Source organism: Saccopteryx bilineata, chromosome 10 (assembly GCF_036850765.1).
Source record: "Saccopteryx bilineata isolate mSacBil1 chromosome 10, mSacBil1_pri_phased_curated, whole genome shotgun sequence".
Classification (NCBI taxonomy): Eukaryota; Metazoa; Chordata; class Mammalia; order Chiroptera; family Emballonuridae; genus Saccopteryx; species Saccopteryx bilineata.
The window spans coordinates 4,660,536-4,686,082 of NC_089499.1; the positions used below are offsets into that span (position 1 = coordinate 4,660,536).

General features: G+C 60.7%; 4 protein-coding genes across 14 annotated transcripts; 2 read left to right on the top strand and 2 right to left on the bottom strand.

Annotated features, from left to right (window-relative positions):
- Window positions 1–746: 746 nt before the first annotated feature.
- Window positions 747–7,052, bottom strand: ABHD14A (abhydrolase domain containing 14A). 6 transcript variants are annotated; one of them, XM_066244717.1, is made up of 5 exons: window positions 6,943–7,052; window positions 3,315–3,526; window positions 3,037–3,152; window positions 1,274–1,509; window positions 747–1,073 (listed from the first exon to the last, which is right to left on the bottom strand). In XM_066244717.1, the coding sequence occupies exons 2-5, from the start codon at window positions 3,506–3,508 to the stop codon at window positions 891–893; spliced, it is 729 nt and encodes a 242-aa protein (XP_066100814.1). In that variant the 5' UTR covers window positions 3,509–3,526; window positions 6,943–7,052; the 3' UTR covers window positions 747–890. The 6 variants fall into 6 exon arrangements, with proteins under 6 accessions (XP_066100814.1, XP_066100811.1, XP_066100808.1 ...); XM_066244714.1 differs by lacking the exon at window positions 6,943–7,052 and adding an exon at window positions 6,508–6,596; XM_066244711.1 differs by lacking the exon at window positions 6,943–7,052 and adding an exon at window positions 5,741–5,961.
- On the top strand, window positions 4,821–12,495 carry ABHD14B (abhydrolase domain containing 14B). 3 transcript variants are annotated; one of them, XM_066244721.1, is made up of 4 exons: window positions 4,821–4,960; window positions 8,378–8,618; window positions 10,873–11,114; window positions 11,493–12,495. In XM_066244721.1, exons 2-4 carry the CDS (start codon window positions 8,408–8,410, stop codon window positions 11,670–11,672), a joined length of 633 nt encoding a protein of 210 aa, XP_066100818.1. In that variant the 5' UTR covers window positions 4,821–4,960; window positions 8,378–8,407; the 3' UTR covers window positions 11,673–12,495. The 3 variants fall into 3 exon arrangements, with proteins under 3 accessions (XP_066100818.1, XP_066100817.1, XP_066100816.1); XM_066244720.1 differs by lacking the exon at window positions 4,821–4,960 and adding an exon at window positions 6,245–6,435; XM_066244719.1 differs by lacking the exon at window positions 4,821–4,960 and adding an exon at window positions 6,822–6,934.
- Window positions 12,496–13,496: 1,001 nt separating this feature from the next.
- PCBP4 (poly(rC) binding protein 4) lies at window positions 13,497–23,291 on the top strand. Of its 4 annotated transcripts, none has more exons than XM_066244700.1 (15): window positions 13,497–13,674; window positions 17,186–17,293; window positions 18,697–18,784; window positions 19,536–19,680; window positions 19,848–19,871; window positions 19,990–20,022; window positions 20,193–20,309; window positions 20,475–20,606; window positions 20,769–20,897; window positions 21,134–21,208; window positions 21,380–21,424; window positions 21,500–21,563; window positions 21,668–21,720; window positions 21,815–21,984; window positions 22,406–23,291. In XM_066244700.1, the coding sequence occupies exons 1-15, from the start codon at window positions 13,569–13,571 to the stop codon at window positions 22,692–22,694; spliced, it is 1,578 nt and encodes a 525-aa protein (XP_066100797.1). In that variant the 5' UTR covers window positions 13,497–13,568; the 3' UTR covers window positions 22,695–23,291. The 4 variants fall into 4 exon arrangements, with proteins under 4 accessions (XP_066100797.1, XP_066100801.1, XP_066100800.1 ...); XM_066244703.1 differs by having other exon boundaries at window positions 13,566–13,674; window positions 22,603–23,291; XM_066244701.1 differs by lacking the exon at window positions 17,186–17,293 and having other exon boundaries at window positions 13,566–13,674.
- A 675-nt stretch (window positions 23,292–23,966) lies between these two features.
- Window positions 23,967–25,070, bottom strand: GPR62 (G protein-coupled receptor 62). Its single transcript, XM_066245389.1, has one exon. It carries the CDS (start codon window positions 25,008–25,010, stop codon window positions 23,967–23,969), a length of 1,044 nt encoding a protein of 347 aa, XP_066101486.1. The 5' UTR covers window positions 25,011–25,070.
- Between the last annotated feature and the right edge of the window lie 477 nt (window positions 25,071–25,547).

The following is a 25,547-nucleotide window of genomic DNA, read 5'->3' on the forward strand; positions in this document are numbered from 1 at the left end:
AAGACTTTAACCTCTGGCCCAAGAAGAGGCAGGCTGGGAGGGTAGGGTCAAGGTCCATCCCAACCTTCTTGAGGTTTAAGTGTGGACTGCTGACCCATACATACCCAGGGACTAACAGACTTGGTGGTTCACCAGTAATGCTGTTTTGTTTGTTTCATGTTAGAGAGAGAGAGAGAGTGAAACATCCATTTGTTGTTATTTATGCATTCATCCGTTGATTCTTCTTGTATGTGCCCTGACCAGGATCAAACCCGCAATCTTAGCATTTCAGGACAATGCTCCAACCAACTGAGCTATCCGCCAGGGTCGCCATCTTCATCGTTATGCCACGTTCTCCACCACTACCTCTACACATCCTGCTTCTTTTGGCCATTGGTGCTAGATTCCTGACTCACGCAGCCCAGCTGCCAGGCCCTGGATTGCTCACCAATCCCAGTAGTCAGGCAGCAGTAGTATTACACTCCCACCCCAACCCAGCGTGGTGTGGGCAACAGTTCCACTTACCCAGACTCATCCAATCCAAAAGCCACCTTCTGAGCTTGGTGTTACTATTGTGCCCATTTTACAGGTGAGGAAGCTGAGTCACAGTGATGAGGGCAGCCAGCTAGGAAGCAGCTCATGTTTTGTGTTTTTAGCCTTCCTGGGCTGTTGGAGCCCTCCCTCCAGCTCCTAGCCCTGAAGCAGTCACAGACTTTTCCACCCCCACCCCCGCAGCAACACCAGGAAACAGGACCTGTCACTCCCTGTGAATGAAAAAATGCTTTTATTTATTGTGCTTTGTGAGAGGAAGTGAGAGGTCCTGACTGGGCCTGGCCCTCTGTCCTCTAATCCCAGCAGCTGCCTCCCTGGTGGGGGGACTGGTCCAGACCTTCTAAGCTAAGCAGGTGAGCTCAAGGCAGGTGGTCAAGGAAGGCAAGGAGGACAAGGTGGAAGTCCTTTGGCTTGTGGAGGTAGCAGGCGTGGCCTGCGTTGTGCAGCTTTACCACGGAGTGGTTGGGCAGGTGGCGGAGCTGCCGCAGTGACTCCCGAGCCAGGATGCGGTCCAGTTCCCCATACAGGATGAGAGTCGGGGTCTGCAGGACAAGGCAAGGGGCTGTGATCTGACGGCCTGATGGAGACTGGCCCTCAAGCCATCTCCTTAGGAAATCTTCCCCCAACACCCATCTTTTCCATCCGGATCAGGGGTGGGGCCACGTGTCCTCCAAGTGAGAACCACCAAGTCCTTTCCTCCGCGAGAGGGAGCCAGGACCTTTGGAGACCCTTCTCCCAGTACCTTCACGGCCCAGAATTGTTCCTGGGTGTAGTTCTGGGTGGAGGCGGGTGCGATGGGCACGAATCCATGCAGCCGGTGGTGGTCTCGCATCAGGAAGGGCAGGGCATAGAGGCCGCTCAGCGAAGGGCTCACCAGCACGGCGTTCTGCACCTCCAGGTCCCGCAGCACTCGAGCCAGCAGCTCTGCCCGCCCCCCCTCTGTGCTGGCCTCCTTTGAGGGGGCAGAGTTCCCAAAACCTGGGGGCGGCAGGAGGCACCCACTGAGGGAGTCTGGGAGGGAGCTCCGGGTTTCTGCCCACCCCTGTGGGGGAGAGAGGCGGGGAGCAGTGGAACATGGCACGTGCTACCCAAGATGTCCCAGAAGCTATTTTTTTGTGATGTCATAGGCTTGCTAGAAAGACATCTTTCACTCATCAGATTGGCAAAACTAAAAAAGACGGATAATCCGCAGTGTTGTGGGAAATGGGGGGAAAGGGGCACTTTCATACAGGACTGATGGGGGAAATAAGTCCATAAGCAGTTTTGGAGGATAAGGTAATAATTGTCAAAATTTAAAGGATGTGTGTCCTTTGTTTTTGTTTTTGTATTTTTCTGAAGCTGGAAACGGGGAGAGACAGTCAGACAGACTCCCGCATGCACCCGACCGGGATCCACCCAGCACGCCCACCAGGGGGCGACGCTCTGCCCACCAGGGGGCGATGCTCTGCCCCTCCGGGGCGTCGCTCTGTCACGACCAGAGCCACTCTAGCACCTGGGGCAGAGGCCAAGGAGCCATCCCCAGCACCCGGGCCATCTTTGCTCCAATGGAGCCTCGCTGCTGGAGGGGAAGAGAGAGACAGAGAGGAAGGAGAGGGGGAGGGGTGGAGAAGCACATGGGCGCTTCTCCTGTGTGCCCTGGCCGGGAGTCGAACCCGGGACTTCTGGACGCTAGGCCGACGCTCTACCACTGAGCCAACCGGCCAGGGCCAGGATGTGTGTCCTTTAATCTATCAGTTGTCCTTGATAGCTATCCTACAGAAGTTATTGCCCACATGCTCCAAGAAGCATGTCCGAAGATGGTTCAGCTTCAGTACTCAAGCATTTTCAGCTGACACTAAATCAATCTACATAATCTGTCCATCCCTCCCATGACGCGCACTATAGAGAGGAGGGTCACAGCGACCGACATGACTCCTGAGACGTGGTATGAGGGGAGAAAAGCAAGTTGCGAATAGGTTCACTAAGCAGGCAGGACACCAATCATGGTTACACCCCCCAGCACACAGTCCTGCATGTTGTCCCTATCTCTAATGTATGGAAATGTCCAGAGCAGGTCTAGCTCGCCCAAACCGCTGCAGTGAGGGAGGGCAATGTGGCACGGGTCCCTGAGGATGTCACTCTTGGTGGATTTTTTTAACGACAAGAGTTAAGAGCATAAACCATTGAACAGCTAAAAAAAAAACAAACCCAAAAGTCTCCTTAGTTTGTCATAAAAATTGCAGTGAGATTTCCCCAAGCAATCCAGCGAAGCCGGGCGGGCATGTTTCCGTTTGCTCCGTGATGTGCAGCAACCCACACAAGTTTACAAGGGAGAAAATCAAGACACAGACCTTTTTGGGTTGCCATCTTGTAGTGCGACCTGCCACTGCTCATCCAGACACTGGGGTTCCGATGCCCCCGGGCCACATCTTAGGGCTTTCCTACCCTCCAAGTTTCCCTCTGGGAAGCTGTCCCCTTGGGCCTGCTGTAGGCTGCCTCCCCAGACGCAGAGGTGGGGGCTCTCACCTGGGAGGTCCAGGGCCACAGCCCGGTAGCCCCTCTGTGCCAGCAACTGCAGTGTGCCCAGCTGCTCCCACGTGTGGGAGTTAAAGGCTTTTCCATGGAGCAGCACCACCTCCACCCTGCGGGCATACAGGGGACGGTGGGTCTGACAGTGGCCCACTTTTCCCTGGGTTTCTCCCACTGCCCTCCCAGGCCTTGAGCGCCCAGAGTTGAGCTGGGGTCTCACACGGGGACTCCCCTCAGGCCTAGTCCTTCCACTGTACCCTGGGGCCAGCACCCACCTGCGTGCCTGGTGGAGTGGGAGCACCTCGCGGTAAAAGACGGGGGAGTTGCCAGGGGTGAGACCTGCCAGGATTGTGACATTGGGGTCTCCCCAGAGCCAGGAGGTCTGCTCAGGGGGGCCTGGCAGCCCCATGTACAGTAGCAGTATAAGCAGCAGGCCCAGGCCCAGCAGGGCTATCTGGGACCGGCTCATGGAGGTCTGTACCACAGTCTGGAGGAGGAGAGGAGAGGGAGATGAGGCTGGGCTGAGGCCTCATGAGGCCCCCTGGACCCCATCCCCAAACCCCACCCAGAAGCTCCCAGGAGAGGATAAGCTCAGCCTTTGCCCCTTTCTCCTGCTCTGGGCAAGGTTCTGAGGGTTCATACCCAACTACCCCGCAGCAAGGCAAGGGTTCAGGTACCCCGCAGTGTGAGAAGGTGCATCTGAGATGTCCCCTTGGCACACAGCATGCCCAGTGCCCACTGTTACTACTGTGCCGGCTAAGACTACTTCTGTTCATCCAGTGCTTTGACAGCCAGGCCGTGCACTTGGCCCTTCGTATACAAAAATAGCGGGGAACAGATATAAATCTAGGTCCCTTACATTGGAGGAAACTGAGACTCAGAGAGGTAGACTCTTGCTTAAAGTGCAGAGTGCCAGCAAGCAGGGGAGGTAGGGTTTGAACCCAGGGCTGGACTTCTAACCACTGGGCCACACTTGGTTTGCCAAGGAGGAAAGCATGGGACTGGGAGGTGACACATGGACAGTGAGCCTGGCCGGTGGGACAATGGCGAGGGCTGTCAAAGGTGAGAATCTCTGTGAAGAGACATCCCGCCACGGGCATGTTTGGAAATGGTTCTTTTTATCACACTGTATACAATAATGCTAAAATCAGAATGTTTCACAATTAATGGGAATATTTAATTCTCCAGGCCAGCTGATGTTATTATTATTATTATTACTACTTTCCAGCTGACATTAAGTGGGAGGAGAGGGCATGGAGCATCTGTGGAGCAGGAGAAGCTGAGGCATGAGGGGGGTGGGGCCAGGCAGGAGAATGGCCCAAAGAAAGGGAAAGGGCAGCATGGAGGCTGGAGAGATGAGTGCCCCACCTCCACCCCCACTCTCCGCCTCCAGCTTCATGCCAAGTGACCTGCTTCATGGACTCCTCCGGCCCTGGTCCTTTGCCAGCCCAGCGGACAGACCTCAGAGCTAGGACCCTGACAAAGCAGTCAGCCCTGGCTCGGAGACTGTTCTGCCACTTGCTGGCTGGCAGCCCTCCCGGAGGCTGTCCCCTGCAAACCTCCTGTGAAGTTTCATCAAGGTGGACTTGACCCGGGGCCAGCTGGTCATTATTTCTTGGGCCTAGGAGAAGCACACTTGCTTGTTCCCAGATTCCAGTAAACACATCTTATAAAGTGCCATCTGGGCATTGTACCCAAGTTGGGGAACGGTCTCTAGCCCACCCAAGCCCTCACCGCCAGGCCCCCGGATCAGGTGGTGTCCCAGCAGCTGAGTGGCAGAAGAGTGCACCGCTCTTTTCAGTCTGACCAGGAACAGCCACTGATGTGGGCCACCAACGCGCTGGCTTCGGTTCCCACCAGACAGGGCTTCCCCGCGGTCCCCTCCTTGTGCTGGGCCTAGGCCACCCGGGCGCGTATTCAGGTAAGGAAGGGAGGGGCGGGGATTCGGCCGTTGCCTTGGCAACTCAGGAGGCTGGAGCACTCGATAGCCTTACCCTGCGAGTATCAGGCAACCAGGTCTAGCTACAGATACAGGGGCTGGGGCTGAGGGTGGAGAAGTATGTACTTGCTTCAGTCCTTGACGTACACGTCGACAATGACACACAGGTATACACGCGTGCACACAAACATGGAGTTTTGCCCTCACCTCTTTTCGCTGGAATAAGCTATTCTGGGCACTTAGACGCAGTCTCTTCAACTGGCATTAGCCTGTGCGCAGTTGATCCCTTGAAATACACGCCCTCAAAATCAAGCACACCGCCAGGCATCAGGAAGGCAGACGGACAGATGGATACAAACGGTTTCAAAATCACACGCAGATTCTCAAATTTCAAGCACATCGTCATTCGCACAACCCTAAAATTACACACGCACACAAGAAACACACGTGTACAGGCACGGACACACAGAAATACACATGCAGACACAGTACACACCCTCAAAATCACACACACAAATATGCACAGTAGACATACACAGACAACAAGCGGGCGGACACACCGACACCCTCCAACATAGGCACACACACCAACATACACCACACCGACACACATACACCCAGAACCCCAAGAACACACGCTCACTCGCTGCCCCAGCGCCTGCCCCTCCCGCAGGATTCTGCTCAGGACGCCGGGGCAAGGGGCGGAGCAAGGATGGCCTGCCCCCAGGCACCCTGCTGGCCTCACTCCCCAGGGATACTCACCCGGCCGACTGAGAGGACCCGGCTGGCTACCGCTGGCCGGGCCCCGCCCACGCGGAACCAGCAGCCAAACATCCCCGCGACCATGGCGCCGCCTTCGCCGCTCTGCAGGCTCCCGCCTGCACTAGGCGGCGGAGAGCGAGGCCACCGAGGCGCGCTTGCGCAGTCCGCAGTGGCCAGCCTTGCGCCCAGTAACCCCGACGGAGGGAGGACTGGGGGCGGCGCCCCAAAGCCCGCATGCCCGGCCCCCATCCAGTTTTTCTGGACCGTTTTAGGCCTGACAGCCGTGAGAGAGCCATCCAGTTTATTTCCAGCAGAGCGTATCTCGTCTGTAAAGTGGGATTACTATAAGGGTTCTCTTAAGGACTCACCAAGCCTTAGAACAGTGCCTGGTAGGGAGGCCTTGTTGCGCTGTGTAAACGCCAGATATTATTGTTACGCAGCAGCACTAGGGCTGGCTCAGCCACTTCCCTGACCTTACAGATACACACTGGCACACACGCGGTCAGAGCCCAGGGTGGCCTCCGGGCTCTTTCACATCTCTTCATGGCACCTAGCCTGTTTGGTGACACGTGACCGACGTCTGCACTGCCCTCAGGCTCAGGCACCATGTGGTGGCCTGGGACAGAGAAGCTGTGCGCGCGCTCGGGAGCGTGCAGGAGGCTCTGCACGCCACTCCTTTATTGGTCCTTTGCAAGGTAGGCAACCTCATACCCATTCTACAGGCAAGGACAGAGGCTCAGAGGCGTTGGGAAAACCATCAAGGCTACCTGGCTGGGCACTGGCAGAACGTTGCACTCAAACCTGTTGGGTCTCAACTGCATGCCTGGTGTACAACTGTGGACCTGGGCAGTTCAGGCTGGGGATGGGGGAGAAGAGGGAGCAGCAGGGATGTGACTCCAAAGGAACCCTCCTTCTCAAGGCGCACCATGTGCATATGGGGCAGGTCGCTGAGGGTCTTGGGAAAGCACTCAGTCCAGTGCTTGGGGCACACAGGACCCGGGGCGGGGGCGTAGAGGGAGGCTTGGGGAAACTGAGGTCCTGCAGTGGATTGTGGTCACAAGAGGGCGCCCCGGAGCACGGCCTAGCCACAACCCTGCTTCCCCGCCCCAGCCCCTCCCTTTTTCCCGCCCGAGGCCCCATTCCCAGCTAGCACTCGCCTGCCTTCCGACTGAGCGAGCACACGCAGCTCCCCAGGTACTTACTCTGCGCACCCTGATCCTCTCTCTTTCCAGTTAGAACCCCCACCTACTCCCAGAGTCTCCCTTTCCCACTCGGCTCCCCAGGTTCCTTCCCTCGGGTTGTCCCCACCCTTCCGCGTGCGTCTTGCCAGGCCCGGCGAGCCAGCACTAAAGTCCTCGGAGGGGACAAAACGAGCCGGCACTCGTGACGGCGTGCCTGAACCGCGGCGTCAGAGCGCGGCACATCCCGCGTCCCTTGCGGGCGGGAACTCCAAACCCTTCCAGACTTAGCGCTCCGGTTTCTGCTTCCAGAAAATGGGTGGTTTTCTTCATTCCCTGCCCCCTCCTGCCTGCGGTGCCAGCCTATGGCCCATACAGTGCTTTGGAGAGGAAGAAGTTGATGAGCAAAATAGCTACTTACTGATAATTTAGCAACTACCATGCTCTGTACTAAGTGCCAGGATGCCCAGTGTTTTACATGCTGGGATTCAATCACATCAACCACCTTTGAGCTGAGTGCTATTGTATTGTCTCCATTTGTGGAAAAAGGATACCAATGAGAACAATAATCATGTGATGCCCCAGTACTGAGTTTTTTTCCCAAGGGCATACACCCTCACTTACCAATTCTTTTTTGCTTTTAAACTTGGTAATTTGTTTTCGTACGCAAGAGAGACAGACAGACCTGGACAGACAATACAGGAAGGGAGATATGAAGCATCAACTCATAGTTGTGGTACCTTAGTTGTTCATTGATTGCTTTCTCATGTGTTTTGACCTGGCCTCCCGCCGAACCAGACCTTGGGCTTCAAGCCAGCGACCTTGGTCTTCAAGCCTGCAACCTTGGTGTTTTGAACTCAATGTCCCAGGCCAATGCTCTATCCACTGTACCACCTCCTGGTCAGATTCTTTTTCTTCTTCCCTTCTTTCTCTTTTCCTTTTCTTTTTTTGAGAGAGGCAGGGAGAAAGAGAGAGACAGGAACATCGAGCTGCTCCTGTATGGGCCCCTCTACACTCTGAGACAACACTCCAACCAACCGAACTACCTGGCCAAGGCTTAATTTTTATTGATTTTTAGAAAGAGAGAGAAAGGGAGAGAGAGGGGAGGGGGAAGGGAAGCACCTGTTGTTCCACTCAGTCCTGCATTTTTTGGTTGCTTCCCATGTGTGCCCTGACTTGGGATCGAACCCATAACCTTGTTGTTTCAGGGCGATGCTCTTAACCGACTGAGCTAACCGGCCAGGTTAAACTTGGTAATTTCTTGAGATAGGCTTTAATGACCCATGTTTCAGATAAGGAAGCTGAGGCTGAAGGCCACATGATTGAGTGAGTGGCTGAGTTTGGGGAGCCTCCGGGAGGCCTCCTTGGTGCTCCCTGGCACCCTGCTCCGGTCTGGCAGCCTTCCTGCGCCACCTGGGCAGGTTGTTCTATGGCTCATCAGCCCGGCTTTGAACCGCAGGCGCTGCATCGGCACAGCAGCAGCAGCAGCATGGCAGGCGTGGAGCAGCGCGAGGGCACCATCCAGGTGCAGGGCCAGAGCCTCTTCTTCAGGGAGGTCCTGCCAGGCGGTGGGCAGGCTGCCCGATTCCCCGTGTTGCTGTTGCACGGGATCCGCTTCTCCTCCGAGACCTGGCAGACTCTGGGCACGCTGCAGAGGCTGGCCCAGGCCGGCTACCGGGCCGTGGCCATCGACCTGCCAGGTATTTCTGGGCAGGCTTTTGGACAGGGGTGGTGGGGACCTCCTTGGGGACCCAGCAGGGCTTGGGGCTGAGAGTCTGGAAGCAGTCAGCCGGGGCTGGGGCACGCACAGTACACACTGCAAGGACTGTTAAGCTTCTCCAGCCTTGCCTGACCTGGTGGTGGCGCAGTGGATAGAGCGTCGGACTGGGATGCGGAAGGACCCAGGTTCGAGACCCCCGAGGTCGCCAGCTTGAGTGCGGGCTCATCTGGTTTGAGCGTGGCTCACCAGCTTGGACCCAGGGTTGCTGGCTCCAGCAAGGGGTTGCTCGGTCTGCTGAAGGTCAAGGCACATGTGAGAAAGCAATCAATGAACAACTAAGGTGTTGCAACGCGCAATGAAAAACTAATGATTGCCTGACCAGGCGGTGGCGCAGTGGATAGAGCATCGGACTGGGATGCAGAGGACCCGGGTTCGCGACCCCGAGGTCGCCAGCTTGAGTGTGGGCTCATCTGGTTTGAGGAAAAGCCCACCAGCTTGAACCTAAGGTCCCTGGCTTCAGCAAGGGGTTACTCGGTCTGCTGAAGGCCCGCGGTCAAGGCACATATGAGAAAACAATCAATGAACAACTAAGGTGTCGCAATGGGCAACGAAAAACTAATGATTGATCCTTCTCATCTCTCTCCGTTCCTGTCTGTCTGTCCCTGTCTATCCCTCTCTCTGACTCACTCTCTGTCTCTGTAAAAAAATAAATAAATAAAATTAAAAAAAAAAAAAGCTTCTCCAGCCTTGATCTGGAGGTTGTCGGGACACTGCGCTGCTGCTGTAACTGTTGCCTGGGTCAGTCTCAGTGTCTCCGAGCCTCCATTTCCTCATCTGTGATGGGAGATAACCACACTCCTTTTGGGGGTTGGCTGTAGTGAGAATGGAATGATACCATCCACGTGATAATGTGGCCAGTACCAGACACAGAATAATTGGTGCTTAGCCAACCGGAAGTCAAGTATTTTGACGGAGCCATAAACGTAGGTTCTGTTTGAAGCTGAGGAGTGAGACTGAGTGTTCCAGCCGCTCTGGAGCAGGGCGGGGCCTGGTTGGTGGCTAAGCCACTGGTCAAGATCCCAGGTAGAAAGCCCTAAGCTGGCTTCTCTGGGAGGCAGGGGTAGCCTCAGACTGCCAGTCATAACCTGGACCAGTAGGCCCTGGGCCCAGGCGCCAAGTGTGGAAGGGACTACCTGGCTGACCTGCGCCCCTCACTGGCCATGGCTGGTATGGTTTTAGTGCCCAACGAACGGGAGGCCTCCAGGCCTGGACAGGCCTGGTTCTGACAGTGGGTTGGGCTGGGGTTTCAAGGCTAAGGTCTGGAGCTAATCTTTCTGGGGGAAGGAGGGGACTAACTGGAAGGGAGGTATGTATGTAGAACCAGCCCCTCAGCCACCATCTTACCTATCCTGCCATCCCTGGGACAGGTGCCCTGTGAGCAGTTAACTCACTTAGTTTTCACAACATTCTTAAATGGCAGATACTTTTTTTCTCCCTTTAACAGATGGGGAGACGAGGGGATTTTCCCAAGATCATGTAGATATTATACAAAAAAATTGGGACTTGCCCTGGCCAGTTGGCTCAGCGGTAGAGCGTCGGCCTAGCATGCGGAGGACCCGGGTTCGATTCCCGGCCAGGGCACACAGGAGAAGCGCCCATTTGCTTCTCCACCCCTCCGCCGCGCTTTCCTCTCTGTCTCTCTCTTCCCCTCCTGCAGCCAAGGCTCCATTGGAGCAAAGATGGCCCGGGCGCTGGGGATGGCTCCTTGGCCTCTGCCTCAGGCGCTAGAGTGGCTCTGGTCGCAACATGGCAACACCCAGGATGGGCAGAGCATCGCCCCCTGGTGCGCAGAGCGTCGCCCCCTGGTGGGCGTGCTGGGTGGATCCCGGTCGGGTGCATGCAGGAGTCTGTCTGACTGTCTCTCCCTGTTTCCAGCTTCAGAAAAATGAAAAAAAAAAAAAAAATTGGGACTTGGATTCAGCTGTGTTGGACTGATTCTTTCCGGAGCCCTATGCCGCTAGGGGACATGGGCACAGGCAAGAGGGAAATACTTCATGCTTGCCACAGATAGGACAGATCTAGGCTGCTGTAGGAATAAACTTGGGCACACTGCATGTTGCAGGAACATGGCACAGACAAACTAACCTAGGAGGGCTTCCTGGAGGAAAGGACCCTCTTCCTGTTTTCCTACTCATGGTTCTTGTCTTATCTCTCCCACATGTAAATCCCTGCAGGTCTGGGGCGTTCCAAGGAAGCCACAGCCCCTGCCCCTGTCGGGGAGCTGGTCCCCAGTGGCTTCCTGGCAGCTGTGATCAGTGCCTTGGACCTGGACGCCCCAGTTGTGATTAGCCCATCGCTGAGTGGCATGTACTCCCTGCCCTTCCTCACGGCCCCTGACTCCAAGCTCCGAGGCTACGTGCCAGTGGCCCCCATCTGCACTGACAAAATCAGTGCTGCCGACTATGCCAGCGTGAAGGTACCCCATTGTGGGAGGTTGAGATGCCCCTGCCAGGAGCAAGAAAGAGTCCCTCTTGGGGCCTCTCCTTATCTGGGGGTCGGTTAGTCAAGGGGTAGCTTCTAGGAGGAGTTGAACCACCAAACTCCACCCTTTTGATTTACTTAAGACTACTGAGCCAAGCCTTGTGCCACACTGTGCTGGGACAGACACGACTCCACACCCCTGCCCCTTGGAAGTTGGCTACGCCCATCGCACAGGGCCAGAGTGTCTCTCCCCCTCATCTGCAGTGACCCCAGGGAGAGACTGAAGTGATGGAGAGGGCTGGAGCTTAGCTCTGGGAGGCTGGGGCTGGTGTAGTGGGTCCCTGTTGACTCTGCCTCCCTTTTCTTTCTCCAGACCACAGCTTTTATTGTCTATGGAGACCAGGACCCCCTGGGTCACACTGGCTTTGAGCATCTGAAGCAGCTGCCCAACCACCGGGTGTTTGTCATGAAGGGGGCGGGGCACACTTGTTACCTTGAAAAACCTGATGAGTGGCATGCAGGGCTGATGGACTTCCTGCAGGGGTTAGCATGAGGCCCAGCCCTGCTGTTGAGGGTGGGCTACTGGCCTGCCTGGGGTTCTCTCTCTCCATGCACATGCAACAGGTGTATGTGTGTGTCTGTCTGGGTGCTTGTCTTTTGGGGTCTGTTTGTCTTTTCCTCTTTCTCTTGCAGTGATACACTGAGGAAATGAAATCAAGAGAAAACAATTCAGGAATCAAGGAATGTGATCTGGTGGAGGGTAACCTATTAGATGAGCTTCTGCTATAGGCTTTCCTGCTCAGCTCTCACTTCTTCCTCTGCTCTGCCCAGCCCAGCCCTCCCACCTTCTCCTTGGCTGCCCCACACACGGGCAGGGCACATGCAGCCCCTACCTTTGCCCTTAGGCCACAGACACATACATTCCCACATGAATGCTTACACTGGTACGTGCACCTGACTGACAAGCCTGCTCGGGGCAGCTTTGTATTACCCGCACTGACACCCATGTTCTGTGCCTCCACATAAGCTCCAGGCATGTGTGCCCTCCCAACCGTACGGCACCCTACTGTTTGGGAAGGTGGGGACCCCAGGGACCAGTCCTTACAGGAGATCCTCAGCCAGGCTTAGGGTGTGACCTACCCTGAACTCCACTCACCCACAGGTTGCAACTGACTTCACATCAGAACTGCCCCCCAGAGAGAACCACCCCTTTGCCCCACAGATCTCCCTGCTTTGCCCCCTCCTTGTGGATGCTCTATGGCTATGCCTTCCAGGTTATTAGGCCTGGGTCTTCTCAGCCAAGCTCTTTTCCTGCTCTGAGGTTGGGAGGATGGGGAGGAGAGTGGAGGTCGGGGAAATAAAGTGATGCAATTAGACCCCTCAGGCTCTTGCTGCCTCCAGAGCGCCGCCCCTCCCCCACCCCTTGGGCCCGCTGCAGTGGGCCCCTCCCCCATCCTGGCTGGACCAGATGGTCCCCCTGCCCTTTGTCCACCAGGCCAGATGGAGGGGAAGGGAGATTGGATTCCCTTTCCCACCCCCACACATCCAGGTGCCAAGAGACTCAGCTGTGGGGGGAGGTGGAGGTCAGTGGGACCAGGCTGAGCCGATTAAGGAATAGAGGGGGAGGTAGATTTGCTCCCCGGGGGCGGTGGCGGTGGGGAAGGCAGGGGGCCTGGGGACAACTCGGCCTCCTCCTCCTCTTACCTATTCCCTACCACTGTACTTAACTGCGTCGACTCCCTTGCGACCCTAGCCCCAAAAAGAATTCGGGGGTAGCTTTGGGGGAACCATGGGCGGGCTGCCCAGGTTACACCGTTCTCAGGCTCCTCCTTCGGCTGGTCCGGTAACCTGTCCCGGGCGGACGAGGGCCGGGCCTCGCCGAAGTCGTGGGTGGCTGCGGGGTGCGGGTCTCGGTGGGCGAGAGCCCCGCGCAGGGAAGGAGGGCGCAGAGCAGGAGAGCCGGGAGCCCGGCCCCGCGGAGGGTGGAAGCACGGGTTCCTAGGGACCCGAGTCGGAGCGCGGCTGGCGGCCGGGCCGAGGCCAGGGTGGGAACGCGGGGGGCTTGGCAGAGGCGCCGGGCAGGCGGCCCGGCCGGAAGAAGGGTCGCGGGGCCGGGCGCAGCGCGGGCGGCACGGGAAGGACTGCGCCGCTTCTGGCCCGATCGCCTTGCGCCCCCCATTCCCGGCGGTCCGGAGCTCGGCGAGGGGAAGGCCGCCCAGCCCTCCCGGAAGCGGCCGCCGCGCGGGGCGCACCGCGGCGCGCGGGGCGGGGCAGGCGGCTGCGGCACTGGGGCGGCTGGGGCGGGCCCGCCGCGCTGTAATCGGATCCGGGGAGGGGGCGGGGAGGGGCCGGGCCGGGCGGGCCAGGGGGTGGGGGTGGGGGGGGCGCGGAGCCGGGCTCCGGGCCGGCCGGGCTCCGCGCCTGTCAAACCCCTCATTGTTCGCAGCTGATGTCACTCGCAGTTGTGAGCGGCCGCCTCTCCCGGGGACAATGTGGGACTGAGCGGCCCAGCCGCCGCGCCGCCGCCGCTGCCGCCGCAGGACAGCCCCAGCGAGGTAGGGCGCGGGCCGGGCGGGGCACCGCGGGCCGGGCGGGGCACCGCGGGCCGCGAAGTTTGGGGGTTCGGCCGGGGGGCGGGGAGCCGGCGCCGGAATGCACAGGCCGGGGTCCTGAGTTTGGGGGACTGGAAGACTGCGAGGAACACGGTGCTTGTTCCACACGGGCCTAGGCCAGCACAGTTGGGGGGCGCTGGGCAGCAGAGGAGCCCCCAACAGCGGGGAGGAGCTTCCTGGACCTGAAACCCCAGATTCGAGGCCCTCATCTCACCTGCTGTTTCTGTTTTTTGGACCTGCTCTGCTTTCGACCTCCTGCCCCGGATTGTGGTTCTGTTCCAGCTCTGTCCCCATCTGCCATTGCCCTGCAGTTCCTGGCTCAGTACACACCCCTTCCCATTCTCTGCAGTCTCTGATGGGGCCAGACACAGACCCCCAAGCCAGGGGTGTGTGGAGATGACAACTGGAGGCTCACAGTGGTCCCTAGTGCCCTGTGGCTCTTCAGCCCCTCAGCTCTGGCTTGGCTTTCTAGTAGGCATCCTGGGGGCTTTGGGGGGCTTTGGCTACTTACTTCAGCCTGGTCCTGGAGCCTGCCTGGTCAGAATAGGGAGGTGCCTGCCTCCTCACTCCCCTGTCCCAGGCCCGCCATCTTGAGACCTGTGGCACCCACTGCCCCACGTGGCCCCAGCACCCTGGGGAGTGGTCTTCACGGGATGGACCCGGGGCCAGTTGCATTCCCTCCTGCCAGAATGTGGACTGCTGGTTCCCACCAAGCCCAGGATGATCACCTTCATGCTGGACCAACCAGGCCTGTGTCCTCAGGGCCCTCCTTCCCCCACAAAGAGCTCTTAGAAGCCCGGGACTTAACCTTAACTCCGGCCCTCACTGTTTCTTGGGTTACTCTCCTTGCCTCAGGGCTGACACCTGGGTCCCCATCCTTTTTCCTCTGAAGGTCCCCTAGCCCTTCTGGGCCCTGGAACGCTCTCAGCCTCCAAGACGCCCCCATCCCAGCCCCCACCCCCCGGCCTTCATCAGCATGCAGACTCAGGCTGCCTGAACACAAGGGGATTGTTCTTCTTGCATGCTCAGGGTGGGGGGCTGGGAGCTGACGGCCCACACACCCTGCCAGGCCCAGGCCACAGGGAGGCTGGCTTTGCCCCGCCCTGTGTCCCCAGACAGGCTCTGTCCACCCTTCTTGCTCCCATCACTGCCCCCCCTCTGGGCTCCATCACCATTGCCCTGTGGCGCAGACCTCCTGGGGAAAGAGGTCTGAGCTACCTCAGTGGACCCTGGGTTCTCCCAGCTCCGCCAGTGGCTTCTCCTGTCGCCTTACCAACAAGCCCCTTCCTCTCTGGGCCTCAGGCTCCTCTCTTCTGAGGCCCTTTTAGCTGTGACATGCTGAGCTTGGCTTTGCGAAACTGATGCCACACCCGGGCTGTTCCTCTAGCTCCTATTCCTCATGGGAAACCCACTTCGGGCCCCCCGGAAGTCTCAAAGCACCGCACGAATCCCCCCACTCCACGGGCATGCCTGGGGAGCCCCTAGACCTAGAGAAACAGCAGGAATAGGGGCCGGGGGGTGCTGGGAATCGCGTTCGGCAGACCCTGGCTCTCACGTGATTGGCCCCCCACACCCTGGATCTTCTTGTCCCGCCCTCACCGCTCTTCTGAGACCCTTTGCCCCATCCCTGGTCCCTGACGCTTCAGACCCCATGAGCCCTCTCTTCTCCTTGCACACTGAGCCTGGTCCTGGCTCCTGTGGGAAGACAGGCTCCGAAATGCCCAACTGGGGCTCCTTCTAGTTGTAGACATATCTTTGGGGGGCCTAGAGGCCCGAGCGATGACATCTTACTTGGAAGGTGGGCAGGGGCTTCACAGGGAGGTAGCATCTGAGGACTCTGACAGAATGGGGGGGAAGGACATTTCAAGCTAGGATCAGCCTGGGCAAAGGCCCAGAGGCCTGAAGGTGCTAGGCGTGTTTTGCGGCCTGCTGTGTGGGGGATGGGGTGGGGATGAGACAGGAGAAGTTGGCAGGGGACAGATCCTGAAGGCCCTTGAGTCATGTCTATGGCGATCAATCTCCATTCTTTGAGCACCGAAGAGCCAAGGACGGCTGCTGGGTAGCCCAGTGAGCCGGTCTCCAGGATGGAGGATGGAAGCTAGAGACCTTTCTCAATCTGGGTGAGACAGTGCAGAATGGGTACCAGTGGGTGGGGCTGTGCCACGAACCCGCCCTTTCTTCCGGAGCACCCGCCTGGGCCCGGGCCTGCCTTGCTTTCCCCTGGCTGTGCGGATTCGGGGGGCAGTGCCTAATGGTGCTCTGAGAAGGTTGTTGCATTTCTGGTACCAAATTGTCAGAGCGTCGCTACTCCGCCTAGTACTGAGTGCACAAGACGGCCCTGCGCCCAGAACCAGAGGCTGGGGCTGGGGAGCCCTGGGCTGCTCCCCTGCAGGCCCCTCCGCCCCACACGCCCCCAAGAAGTGGGTATGGATGGCCATCCTGGGAGGCTGTAAGGCTGAGAGGCTGGGCACATGGGTCCAAGGATGCCGGGTCAGTTCTGTGGAGGCCGGCTCATCAGCAAGGGTGAGCATGCGGGAAGGCCAAGGACGGGGAGGCCGAAGCCCTCGGAGCCCCCAGGCCCGGTGTCCAGCCCTGGCCACGCCCTGCTCTGCCTGTCCTGGGCATTCCCTAGCATCACTGGGTGTGGCCAGCAATGGCTGCTTTTGGAATAGGTGTGGGAGGCTGCTGGGTTAGGGGGTGGGGGAGCTGAGGGATGCTGGGGGAGCCGGGGTGGGGGGTGCACTTGGAGGCTGGACCCCTCTCTCCCCCGAGCCCAGGTGGGTCTACAAGCCCGAGTTGGTCCAGATGCTCTGGCCAGCAGAGCGGAGGGAATCCCCCGAGGGGAGGGCCAGGCCACTGGAGCAGCCTGGGCCCAGGAGCCCTCCCCTCCCCCGGATTGTTCTTGCTCCAGAACAAAGCCTGGGTGGACACTTGATCCCTGCATGTAGGGGGAGCTGGCTAAGCCCCCAGCCCTTTGATTGGGCAGCTGTCATGAGAGAGAGACAGCTGGGGGGGAGGGGCAGGAAGGGGCAGCCACCATCGCTTACACAGCTGTCACCCCCCCACACCCTCTCCAGCCTGAGTGGCAGGAAGCCAGAGACAGAAGGAGTGGGCACTGGTCTGGGGAGGGGGGTCTGGGGAGCAGGGGGGAACACACGGAGGTCGGAGGCCTGGTCTAAGCTGGGTATGTTCTGCCAGGGAGCCCTGCTGACTCGAGGGGGCTGGCTGCCCCCAGAGGTGAGCTGGAGGTCAGTGTGGCATGAGGCGTGGCTACCCTGTGGATGGCCCAGCAGGGACCCAGGACCCACCAGGCTGGGGCAGCAAGTAACTCCCCGTAGTCCCAGTGAGGGCAGAAGGGGAGCCAGTGTGCCTAATCGGCTGCTTGTTCTGAGGACCCCTCGGAGAGGAGTTTGGGCGACCTGTGTAGGCTCCCTTGTTCCTTGTTCTCCTAAAGACAGGAAAGACCTTGGGGTCCCTCAGAACAGGAAGGACACAAAGACACCAGCAACTCCCTCCCTGCCCCCCACACCTGGGCACGTGAGTGCACACCCACAGAGCACAGGTGGGTAAACTGAGGTCCAGGTCAGGCGAAGGCCTGGCCAAGGTCACCCACTGAATTTGGGGCAGTGGGGCTCTACCGCAAATCTTACCCTTTTCTGGGCAGGAGCCCCAGTTCTGGCCACGTTCCAGCCCTTCTGATCTGTTTTTCCCGGGGTTTGGGCCCCCAGGAGGTGATGTGGAAATGGTGGGAGGACGATGTCAGGCCTCCCACCAGTTGTCACCCCAAAGGGGTTCCTGTGCCCCTGAGAACCCTGACACTTAGGACCACGGCTCTAGGCAAGCCGTTAGTCCTTCCTAAACACAGCCCACGGCCGCTCGCCAGGCGGGGGCTCAGAGACTACTACAGCCTGCTCCCCACCTCTGAAGAGTCCCCTCCTCCAAAGAGGACTCACGGACTCATATGGGACATACGGAAAGGGACGGCAGAGGGGACCTGTGGCCGATCAGGACCTTGCTGGTCCCGCCACGCCCCGGCTCCCTGTGACCTTGGGCAGGTTACAGACCCTCTGTAGGCATGAGGTTCCCGTCCTGCTTGGTGAATTCACCTGTCCAGCTAGCCAGTGTGTTCTGAGCACCTTATCTGGCCCGAGCTCTGGGGACACAGGAAGGTGTCAGCCCTGGCTCCTGCTGTGAGGAGCTCCTGGGCTGGCTGTCCGGGAGGCGGACACCGAGCACGTTGTCACCAGGGCTCCGCGGGGGACGTGCCGGCTGCTGGGGGAAGGCTCACAAGGGCAGCCAGCACGAGGCCGCCTAGGATGCTCACAGAGCCTAGTCCCTGTGGCCACAGTTGACCTCTGACCTCTGGAGGGCCTCTGGGCGAAGGAGAATGGAGGAGGCGCAACTTCCGGGGAGGCAACAGTTACTGGATGCTTGGGGGGACAGGGTTGTCACCCCGATTGTACAGATGAAGAAACAAGCCTCATACCATGCAGTGGCTTTCTCAGGCTTCCTGGGAAAGAGCCCAGCTGGGGGCCATCCTTCCGACTCCATGCCCAAGCTCTGGCTAGTTGGAGGGTCGGTTCCAGAGAGGGTACTGGACAGAGCTTCATGCCCGTGACTCGTGTCAGGACAGGGCAGGGGCTGAGGGGTGTGGTGTGCAGAGTTTGTCTGGGGGGCTGTAGGCTGGGCACTCCACCAGGCAGGAGGGAAGCGCAGGGTTAGGGCCCGGTCCCGGCACCAGTGGGTCCTAGGCCCCGTGTCCCTCTTGGGTTCTGGTCCCCCAGTGAGCTCCCATCGAGGCTGAGCTCTGGCAGGAGACAGCCCTGGAGGAGAGGGATTTCCAGGCAGGATTAAGGTTCAGGATTAAGTCAGGGCTTGGAAAGGGGTCGGGCAGGGAGGGGCAGGGAGGGCTGGCGACTGGGCTAATCCCAGCAGCTAATCTCTGGCTCCTCCTTTCTCCATCAGCTACCAGACCTGACATTTCCCAGCCCCCCAAATCGCTTTCTTACCCATCACCCAGTCCCAGGGGGGAAGCACTCCCTCCATCTTGTGGGTAAGGAAATCGAGACTGGGAGCCCAAGTGACTTGTTTGTGGTAGAATAGAAAGTGCTCCGGGCTGGGAAGGTGGCCAGCCGGGAGCGGGCTTGGAAAGCCACTGTGCAGACCCCCGGCCGCCGCCACCCCCGCTCCCTAGTGCTGAACGAACCCCTGCTCAGAGCTGTCCACAGGATGCCTCTGCTTCAGTGAGCTCCAGGGGGCAAAGACAGCCTCTGGAGGGGGGGTTCCCAGCCTGTGCCCCCAAGCCACTACTGCTAGGCAGGGGGGAGGCAGAAGCCAGAGGGCCCCTCCGTGAGCCTCGTCGTCTTCCCTTCCACTCCTCCCTAGACCCATGGCTATGCCTCATTCAGAGGGGCCTCCTCTTCCAAGAGGCCGGGGAGCAGCCTCCCTCTCTCTGGACTCCCAGAGGCCTCCTCGTTCATTCTTTCTTCCGATGTACTGGGTGCCTACCCCTTGTGCGTTTAACTCATTTTAATTCTCACAACTCTTTGGGGGTAGGACTTGGTTTCCCCTTCGCCCACATGGGGACTCTGTGGCTCAGATGGGTGCCGTGAGCTGTCCAGGGTTGCACCCATTTGGGAGTCCCACGCAGGCACCCCAGTCAGTGGGAGAGCTGAGACTCGGGGTCCCTGTCGCCTCCCTTCTCTCAGAGTTTGTCTAGTGCAGCTACGGGGTCCGCATGGAAGGGCAGGGGACCCAAAAGACAGCGGGGCTCCTGCTTAACCCCCGTCCCGGTGCCCTGCCAGAGCCGACCAGGCCGCAGCGTGGACACAGCCGCAGGCCTCCGAGGCCCCAGCCCCGCCTGACAGGATGAGCGGCTCAGATGCGGGGCTGGAGGAGGAGCCGGAGCTCAGCATCACCCTCACGCTGCGGATGTTGATGCACGGCAAGGTGAGGGGTCTCTGCCGGGGCGTGGCAGGGGCGCGGGGCAAGGCGGGGGCAGGCCTGGCCTCCGGTCCCAGGTGTCCTGTGTCCTGCAGGGGGTGGGCACGCAGGCAGGCCGAAGGGGCCAGGCCTGCACTCGGTCACCCCTGACTCCGCCTCCGTCTTGTTTGCAGGAGGTGGGCAGCATCATTGGGAAGGTAGGTGCCGAGTTCTGTTCCTTGTCCCCTTCAACCGGAGGCCTCCGTCCAGGAGCGGAGGCTCCGACCCGACCCGACCGCTCGGGCTAAGGGCCTTGGCCTGTGTTTCCTCCTGCAGAAAGGAGAGACGGTGAAACGGATCCGGGAGCAGGTGAGGATGGGGTGGGGGGCGAAGCCACTGGGGGGCCCTGGGTTCGGAGGGGAAGGGAGGCCCAGCGAGTGCCCCTGGAGGGGGGGGGCCTGTGAGGGAGGTGGGCAGGGGGGTCGCTGGCGAGAAAGGGAGGAAGGGGCCCACTGCCCTGGCGTGTCCCGCCCCCACAGAGCAGCGCCCGGATCACCATCTCTGAGGGCTCCTGCCCGGAGCGCATCACCACCATCACCGGGTCGACCGCGGCAGTCTTCCACGCGGTGTCCATGATCGCCTTCAAGCTAGATGAGGTGCGTGACTGGCTGGTCCCCTGGGAGGGACAGGACTCTGGCTATGGGTGGGAGAGGAGGCCAGGCCCAGGGCTCTCACATTGGACTGGGGCTGCGGGAGGGCCTCCCCCCAGGGTGGGGGAGCAGCAGGGGGGTGCGAGGCCAACCCACGGTCTTTTTGCCCAGGACCTCTGCTCTGCCCCTGCCAACGGTGGGACTGTCTCCAGACCTCCGGTGACCCTCCGCCTTGTCATCCCCGCCAGCCAGTGCGGCTCACTGATTGGGAAGGCTGGCACCAAGATCAAGGAGATCAGAGAGGTGCGGGGAAGGGAGTGCCACCTCCCCAAGGAGTCCCCCCCCTCCCGCTGAGAGAGCAGACCTGGGCTTCTGGCTTCCTGTCCCCCAGGGAGCTCTGAGCCTGAGCAGCCCTCCCCTGGGCCATGGGAGCAGCTAGAAGTGGACCCTGTCCTTGGCTTGCAGACAACCGGTGCCCAGGTGCAGGTGGCGGGAGACCTGCTCCCCAACTCCACAGAGCGCGCTGTCACCGTGTCCGGGGTGCCCGATGCCATCATCCTGTGTGTGCGCCAGATCTGCGCTGTCATCCTGGAGGTTCTGTTCAAGGGCCGGGAGAAGGGGCAGGGGCTGGGCCTGTGGCCTGTCTGGTTAGGCTCTGAGTCCTAAGCCTGGGACAGCAGGGTGGGGGGCAGTGGGGAGGGAGCTGGAGCTCTGGGTGTCAGATGCCTTTTCCTGGGGGTCACGGGATGGGCCTTGAGAACATAGGACCCTTGTGAGGTCAGGGTGGCCTGAGAGGGTCCTGATGGAGCCTCCACATGTGTGCCTTCCAGTCCCCACCCAAAGGAGCCACTATCCCGTATCACCCCAGCCTCTCCTTAGGTACCGTCCTTCTCTCCGCCAACCAGGTGAGGGGACCAGCAGAGGGGTGGCAGCATTTTTGGACAAGGGGGATTGAGATGGTGGAGGGGATGGAAGGAGGAATTGGGGGTCCAGGGCGAGCCGGGGAGGAAGGACTCTGGCCCCACTGCCCTGACCTGTCACAGTGACCCTCTTTCACCCACTCTGTCCCCCCACAGGGCTTCTCCGTGCAGGGTCAGTACGGGGCTGTGACCCCAGCTGAGGTGAGTGTCCACAGCCCAGGCACCCCCTCCTGAATCAAGCCTCCTCTGACTTCTGACCCTTCTTCTTTGGCTCAGGTCACCAAGCTCCAGCAGCTCTCGGGCCACGCAGTCCCCTTTGCCTCACCGAGCATGGTGCCAGGTAAGCAGCCCCCGCAGAAGGAGTCAGGGGCAGACCCCAAGGGGCCAGGCAGCCCCTAGGAAGTGGGAAAGGCCCAGACCATGCCCAACCCCTCTTCTCCCTAGGACTGGATCCTGGCGTGCAGACCAGCTCACAGGAGTTTTTGGTTCCCAATGACGTGAGCAGGGGTGGGGTGGTTTGCGGATGGGTGGGGGGCCCAGGGGTCTGGGCCTTGCCTAGAGTTGAATTCCGCTCCCCTCCCCCCCCCCCAGCTGATTGGCTGCGTGATTGGGCGCCAGGGCAGCAAGATCAGTGAGATCCGGCAGATGTCAGGGGCACACATCAAGATCGGGAACCAAGCAGAGGGCGCTGGTGAGCGGCACGTGACCATCACTGGGTCCCCGGTCTCCATCGCCCTGGCTCAGTACCTCATCACTGCCTGGTGAGCGTGGACGGGCGTGAGGATCACGGGGCTTATGTGCCTGAGGAAGGCGAGGCGGGTGGGGAGAGCTGACCTCTCTGTCTGGGTCGGTCCTCAGCCTCAGTCCCTCCATGTGGCGGAACCTTCCCCTCTACATCCCTTCCTGCGTCCTCTGGACCCACGCCTCGCTCTCTGCCCTGGGCCTTTGGCCTCCCCATTCCCCCCCTCACTCCAAATGACATCTGCTGTCCTGTCTTCCCTCCCTGCCCTTCCACCTCTCCCATCTCCCCCCTAACATCCCTACCCCGTGTGGCCGTCCCTCCATTCCCCTCTCTCCCTTTCTTTCATCTAATCTCACCCCTGGTTTTGCCCTTGTTGTCCCCTCTCATCCCATCTTCCCCTTCATCTCCCCCCCACCCCCACCCCATATCCCTCTCTCCAGTCTAGAAACGGCCAAGTCTACCTCTGGGGGGACGCCCGGCTCCGCCCCCGCAGACCTGCCTGCCCCCTTCTCGCCGCCCCTGACGGCACTGCCCACGGCTCCCCCAGGCCTGCTGGGCACGCCCTACGCCATCTCCCTGTCCAACTTCATCGGCCTCAAGCCTGTGCCCTTCTTGGCTCTACCACCTGCCTCCCCAGGGCCACCGCCGGGCTTGGCGGCCTACACTGCCAAGATGGCAGCGGCCAATGGGAGCAAGAAAGCTGAGCGGCAGAAGTTCTCGCCCTACTGAGGCCGGCGGAGGCACAGGAGCGGCGGCAGGCGAGACCGCCGGCAGGGGCCGCCTCCGCACCCAGCCTGCCCAGGGAGACTCCAGCCTGGGCTCCCAAACACCACTAATGCCCAGAAGCATGGCTGAGGCAGCCCTGCCCGGCCCCGGTCTGTGGGAGTTCTTGCGCTCAGAGTGGGGGTGGTTTCTGGCCCAGGGTTCTGGGAGCTGCGGCAAGCCCTGGGTAGGGGGCTTCCCTCCCTCTAGCTCTGTGCTTGGATGCAGGGAGCATCCTTAGCGCCCCCACTTTGGGGGTCACTCATGCACTCCCCACCCCTTAGGGCTTCCCAGCGTACTGCCCCCCTGTGGGGATCCGGGAGAAGGGCTGGGGGTGGCTGGGGGCCACGCCTCTCTCCCCACCTCCCTGCAGACCCCTGCAGCTTCCACAGATACCCTTTTGACTGGAATGGACTGGCTGGGCTTGGCAGAAGGCGACCCAGAGAAGGGGCCCTGCCAGGCAGCTGGGGGAGTCGCATGGGGGCCGGGCTGAGTTCTCAGCAGCAGACACTCTGTACAGTTTTTTCAATCCCTGTTTTTGAATAAATATTCTGAGACCAGGAAGCTGTGAAACACTGTGGATGTTGGCAAAATCTCCAGAAAATGGGTGCAGCTGGCTCCAGAGGACCCCCATCTGTGAATCTACCAGCCCTGGTCCTGGGGCTTCAGGACCCTCAAGGAGACAGGTCCAGCCTCCTGCCTCTAGCACCAAACTGAGCCAGTGGTTTTCTGAGCATTTTAGAAGCTGATGGGAGGAGGTGCAGTAGTTTGTCGAGCCTCTCGGCATAGACGTCAGGGAAGTCTTCCTGAGCGTTTCCCCAATGGCCCAGCCTGCTGTGGCGGCAACCCAGGCCCTGCCCTGCTTGACCCATCCCTTTAGCTGTGGGCCCTTAGAGCCCTCTCTGGGATTCTGCCCACCTCTGCCCCTTCGTTGGCCTGGGGACCATCCGTGGGTGTCCAAACCACTGAGCTGGAGAAACCCTTAGAGACAGTCCAGGGTACAGATGGGGAAAACGAGGCCTAGGGAAGGGTTGGTCTGTGCACAAGGCCATGCAGTTAGGCCCAGAACCCGGGATTCCTAGCTCCCGGTAGCCTCTAGGCCTTACCAGATTGCAGGCCCCCTTTCTCTACTCCCAAAGTCAGAAGTTTCGGCAGGGCACCTGCCACCACATGTGCAGGAGGCTGGATGGGCCTCTTCCGATACCACCCTCCTTTTATTGGTTCCAGTTCAGATTTGTCTCAGGTGGCCTTTGGCACGCTGAGGATCTCCTCTCCTGCCAGATCCTGGTTTTGTTCGGGTGCCTCAGAATGGCCCAAGGCAGGGCCCTCTGGAGGTCTCTGGAGGTGCTGCAGGAGTGCCCGCGGGAGCCAGGTCCGCAGAGTGCAGGCCCACGGGCGCCGGGGCAGCGCTTGGCGGACAAGGCGGCCCAGCGCGCGGCGCACGGGGCGCTGCAGCAGGCCGTACAGGAAGGGGTGAGCTGCGAAGGCCGAGTAGGCTACCCAGGTGACGGCTGCCTCGACCTTCGCGGCCTGCGCAGCGGGGGCCAGGCACGCACAGCCGTAGGGCAGCCAGCAGGCTGCGAACTGACCCACGGCCAGCGCGGGGGCCAGGGCCGCCTTGCCCCCTGGCAGACGAGGCCGGAGGGCGGGTAGGATGGAGAGGCGGCTATCCAGAGAGTCGGAGCGCAGGCGGGCCCCGCGCGCGGGTGGCGGGGGCCGCAGGGCAGCGCGGCGCGCCACCAGGAAGATGCTGCCGTAGGCGCCGAGCAGCAGGAGGGCGGGCAGCGCGAAGGCCAGCAGCGCCCAGAGCGGCCGGAAGGGCCCGAGCCCCCCGGCCAGGACGGAGCAGCGCGCGGGGGCTGGGGGCGGGGCGGGCGGCGGCCCGAGCAGGGCGAGCGCGCCCAGCAGCGCCGCCGCGGCCCAAACGGCCGTGAGCACCAGGGAGGGCGGCGGCCGCGCGCCGGGCCGCAGCGGGTGGACGATGAGGCGGCAGCGCGCCAGCCCCAACGCCGCCACGCCGAGCGTGCAGGCGGGCAGCAGCGCGGCCGAGAGGACGCGCGTGGCGTGGCAGGACGCGGGGTCCAGGCGCACGCGGCCCAGCCCCGGTGGCGCGGCCAGCAGGCCCAGCGGCATGATGGAGGCGGCTGCCAGCAGGTCCACGATGCACAGGTGCATCAGGTAGAGCGCGTCGCGCAGTCCCGGCGTGCGCAGCACCACGACTAGCAGCGCGCCGTTGCCCAGCAGTGCTGCTGCCTCCACGACAACCGCCAGGATCAGCCACATGGAGCCTGCGACTTGGCCTTCGGCCCTGTGGCGTTGGCTATAGAAACTCAGGCTTCTTCCTGTGCTGGGATGCAGAAAGCGAAATGGAAAGGCTCCCCTCCCCCTATCTCCATCACCTGTCTCCTGCTCCTCTGGCCACTCACCTCAAAGGCCGCCCAGGCGCTGGCTCTGCTGCCCAGGCCGCCATCCTCGCGGGGGCTTGGCAGGCCCCATGGAGGGCTGCAAGGCCGGGGCTGGGGCCCTCTCCTCTGCCCCAGCAGCTCAGCCCCTGCTGGAGATGGTACTGGCTGTCACTCTGATGTTGCCCTTTACAGACACAGAGCTGGCAAGGGAGGGGCAGGGCCTGGCACCAGCCCCCTGGGTCCTAGCAGCTGCCAGCTGGAGGCTGGAGGGTGTGCCGTGAAAGTGCCCAGGCGCCTGTGGAGGGGCCCAGAGCAGGCAGAGGCCGGCTCGCGGAGCGGGGTGCAGAAGGAGACGGCAGCAGAGGCCACGGAGTTCTCCCTCTTGTGCTCAGCCTGGGGCTGCGGTCTTTCCCCA

Excerpts from the sequence above, each read along its gene's own strand:
- PCBP4 (XM_066244700.1), top strand. The coding sequence starts at position 13,569 with ATGTCACTCGCAGTTGTGAGCGGCCGCCTCTCCCGGGGACAATGTGGG. Across the intron at positions 13,675-17,185 it reads CGCAGGACAGCCCCAGCGAG|ACAGGAAAGACCTTGGGGTC; the intron begins GTAGGGCGCGGG and ends GTTCTCCTAAAG. Across the intron at positions 20,023-20,192 it reads TGAAACGGATCCGGGAGCAG|AGCAGCGCCCGGATCACCAT; the intron begins GTGAGGATGGGG and ends CCGCCCCCACAG.
- GPR62 (XM_066245389.1), bottom strand. The coding sequence starts at position 25,010 with ATGTGGCTGATCCTGGCGGTTGTCGTGGAGGCAGCAGCACTGCTGGGC.
- ABHD14A (XM_066244711.1), bottom strand. The coding sequence starts at position 5,824 with ATGGTCGCGGGGATGTTTGGCTGCTGGTTCCGCGTGGGCGGGGCCCGG. Across the intron at positions 3,527-5,740 it reads GGGTCCTCTCAGTCGGCCGG|ACTGTGGTACAGACCTCCAT; the intron begins GTGAGTATCCCT and ends CTCCTCCTCCAG. Across the intron at positions 1,510-3,036 it reads TGTGGCCCTGGACCTCCCAG|GTTTTGGGAACTCTGCCCCC; the intron begins GTGAGAGCCCCC and ends TGCCGCCCCCAG.
- ABHD14B (XM_066244721.1), top strand. The coding sequence starts at position 8,408 with ATGGCAGGCGTGGAGCAGCGCGAGGGCACCATCCAGGTGCAGGGCCAG. Across the intron at positions 8,619-10,872 it reads CGTGGCCATCGACCTGCCAG|GTCTGGGGCGTTCCAAGGAA; the intron begins GTATTTCTGGGC and ends AAATCCCTGCAG. Across the intron at positions 11,115-11,492 it reads CCGACTATGCCAGCGTGAAG|ACCACAGCTTTTATTGTCTA; the intron begins GTACCCCATTGT and ends TTCTTTCTCCAG.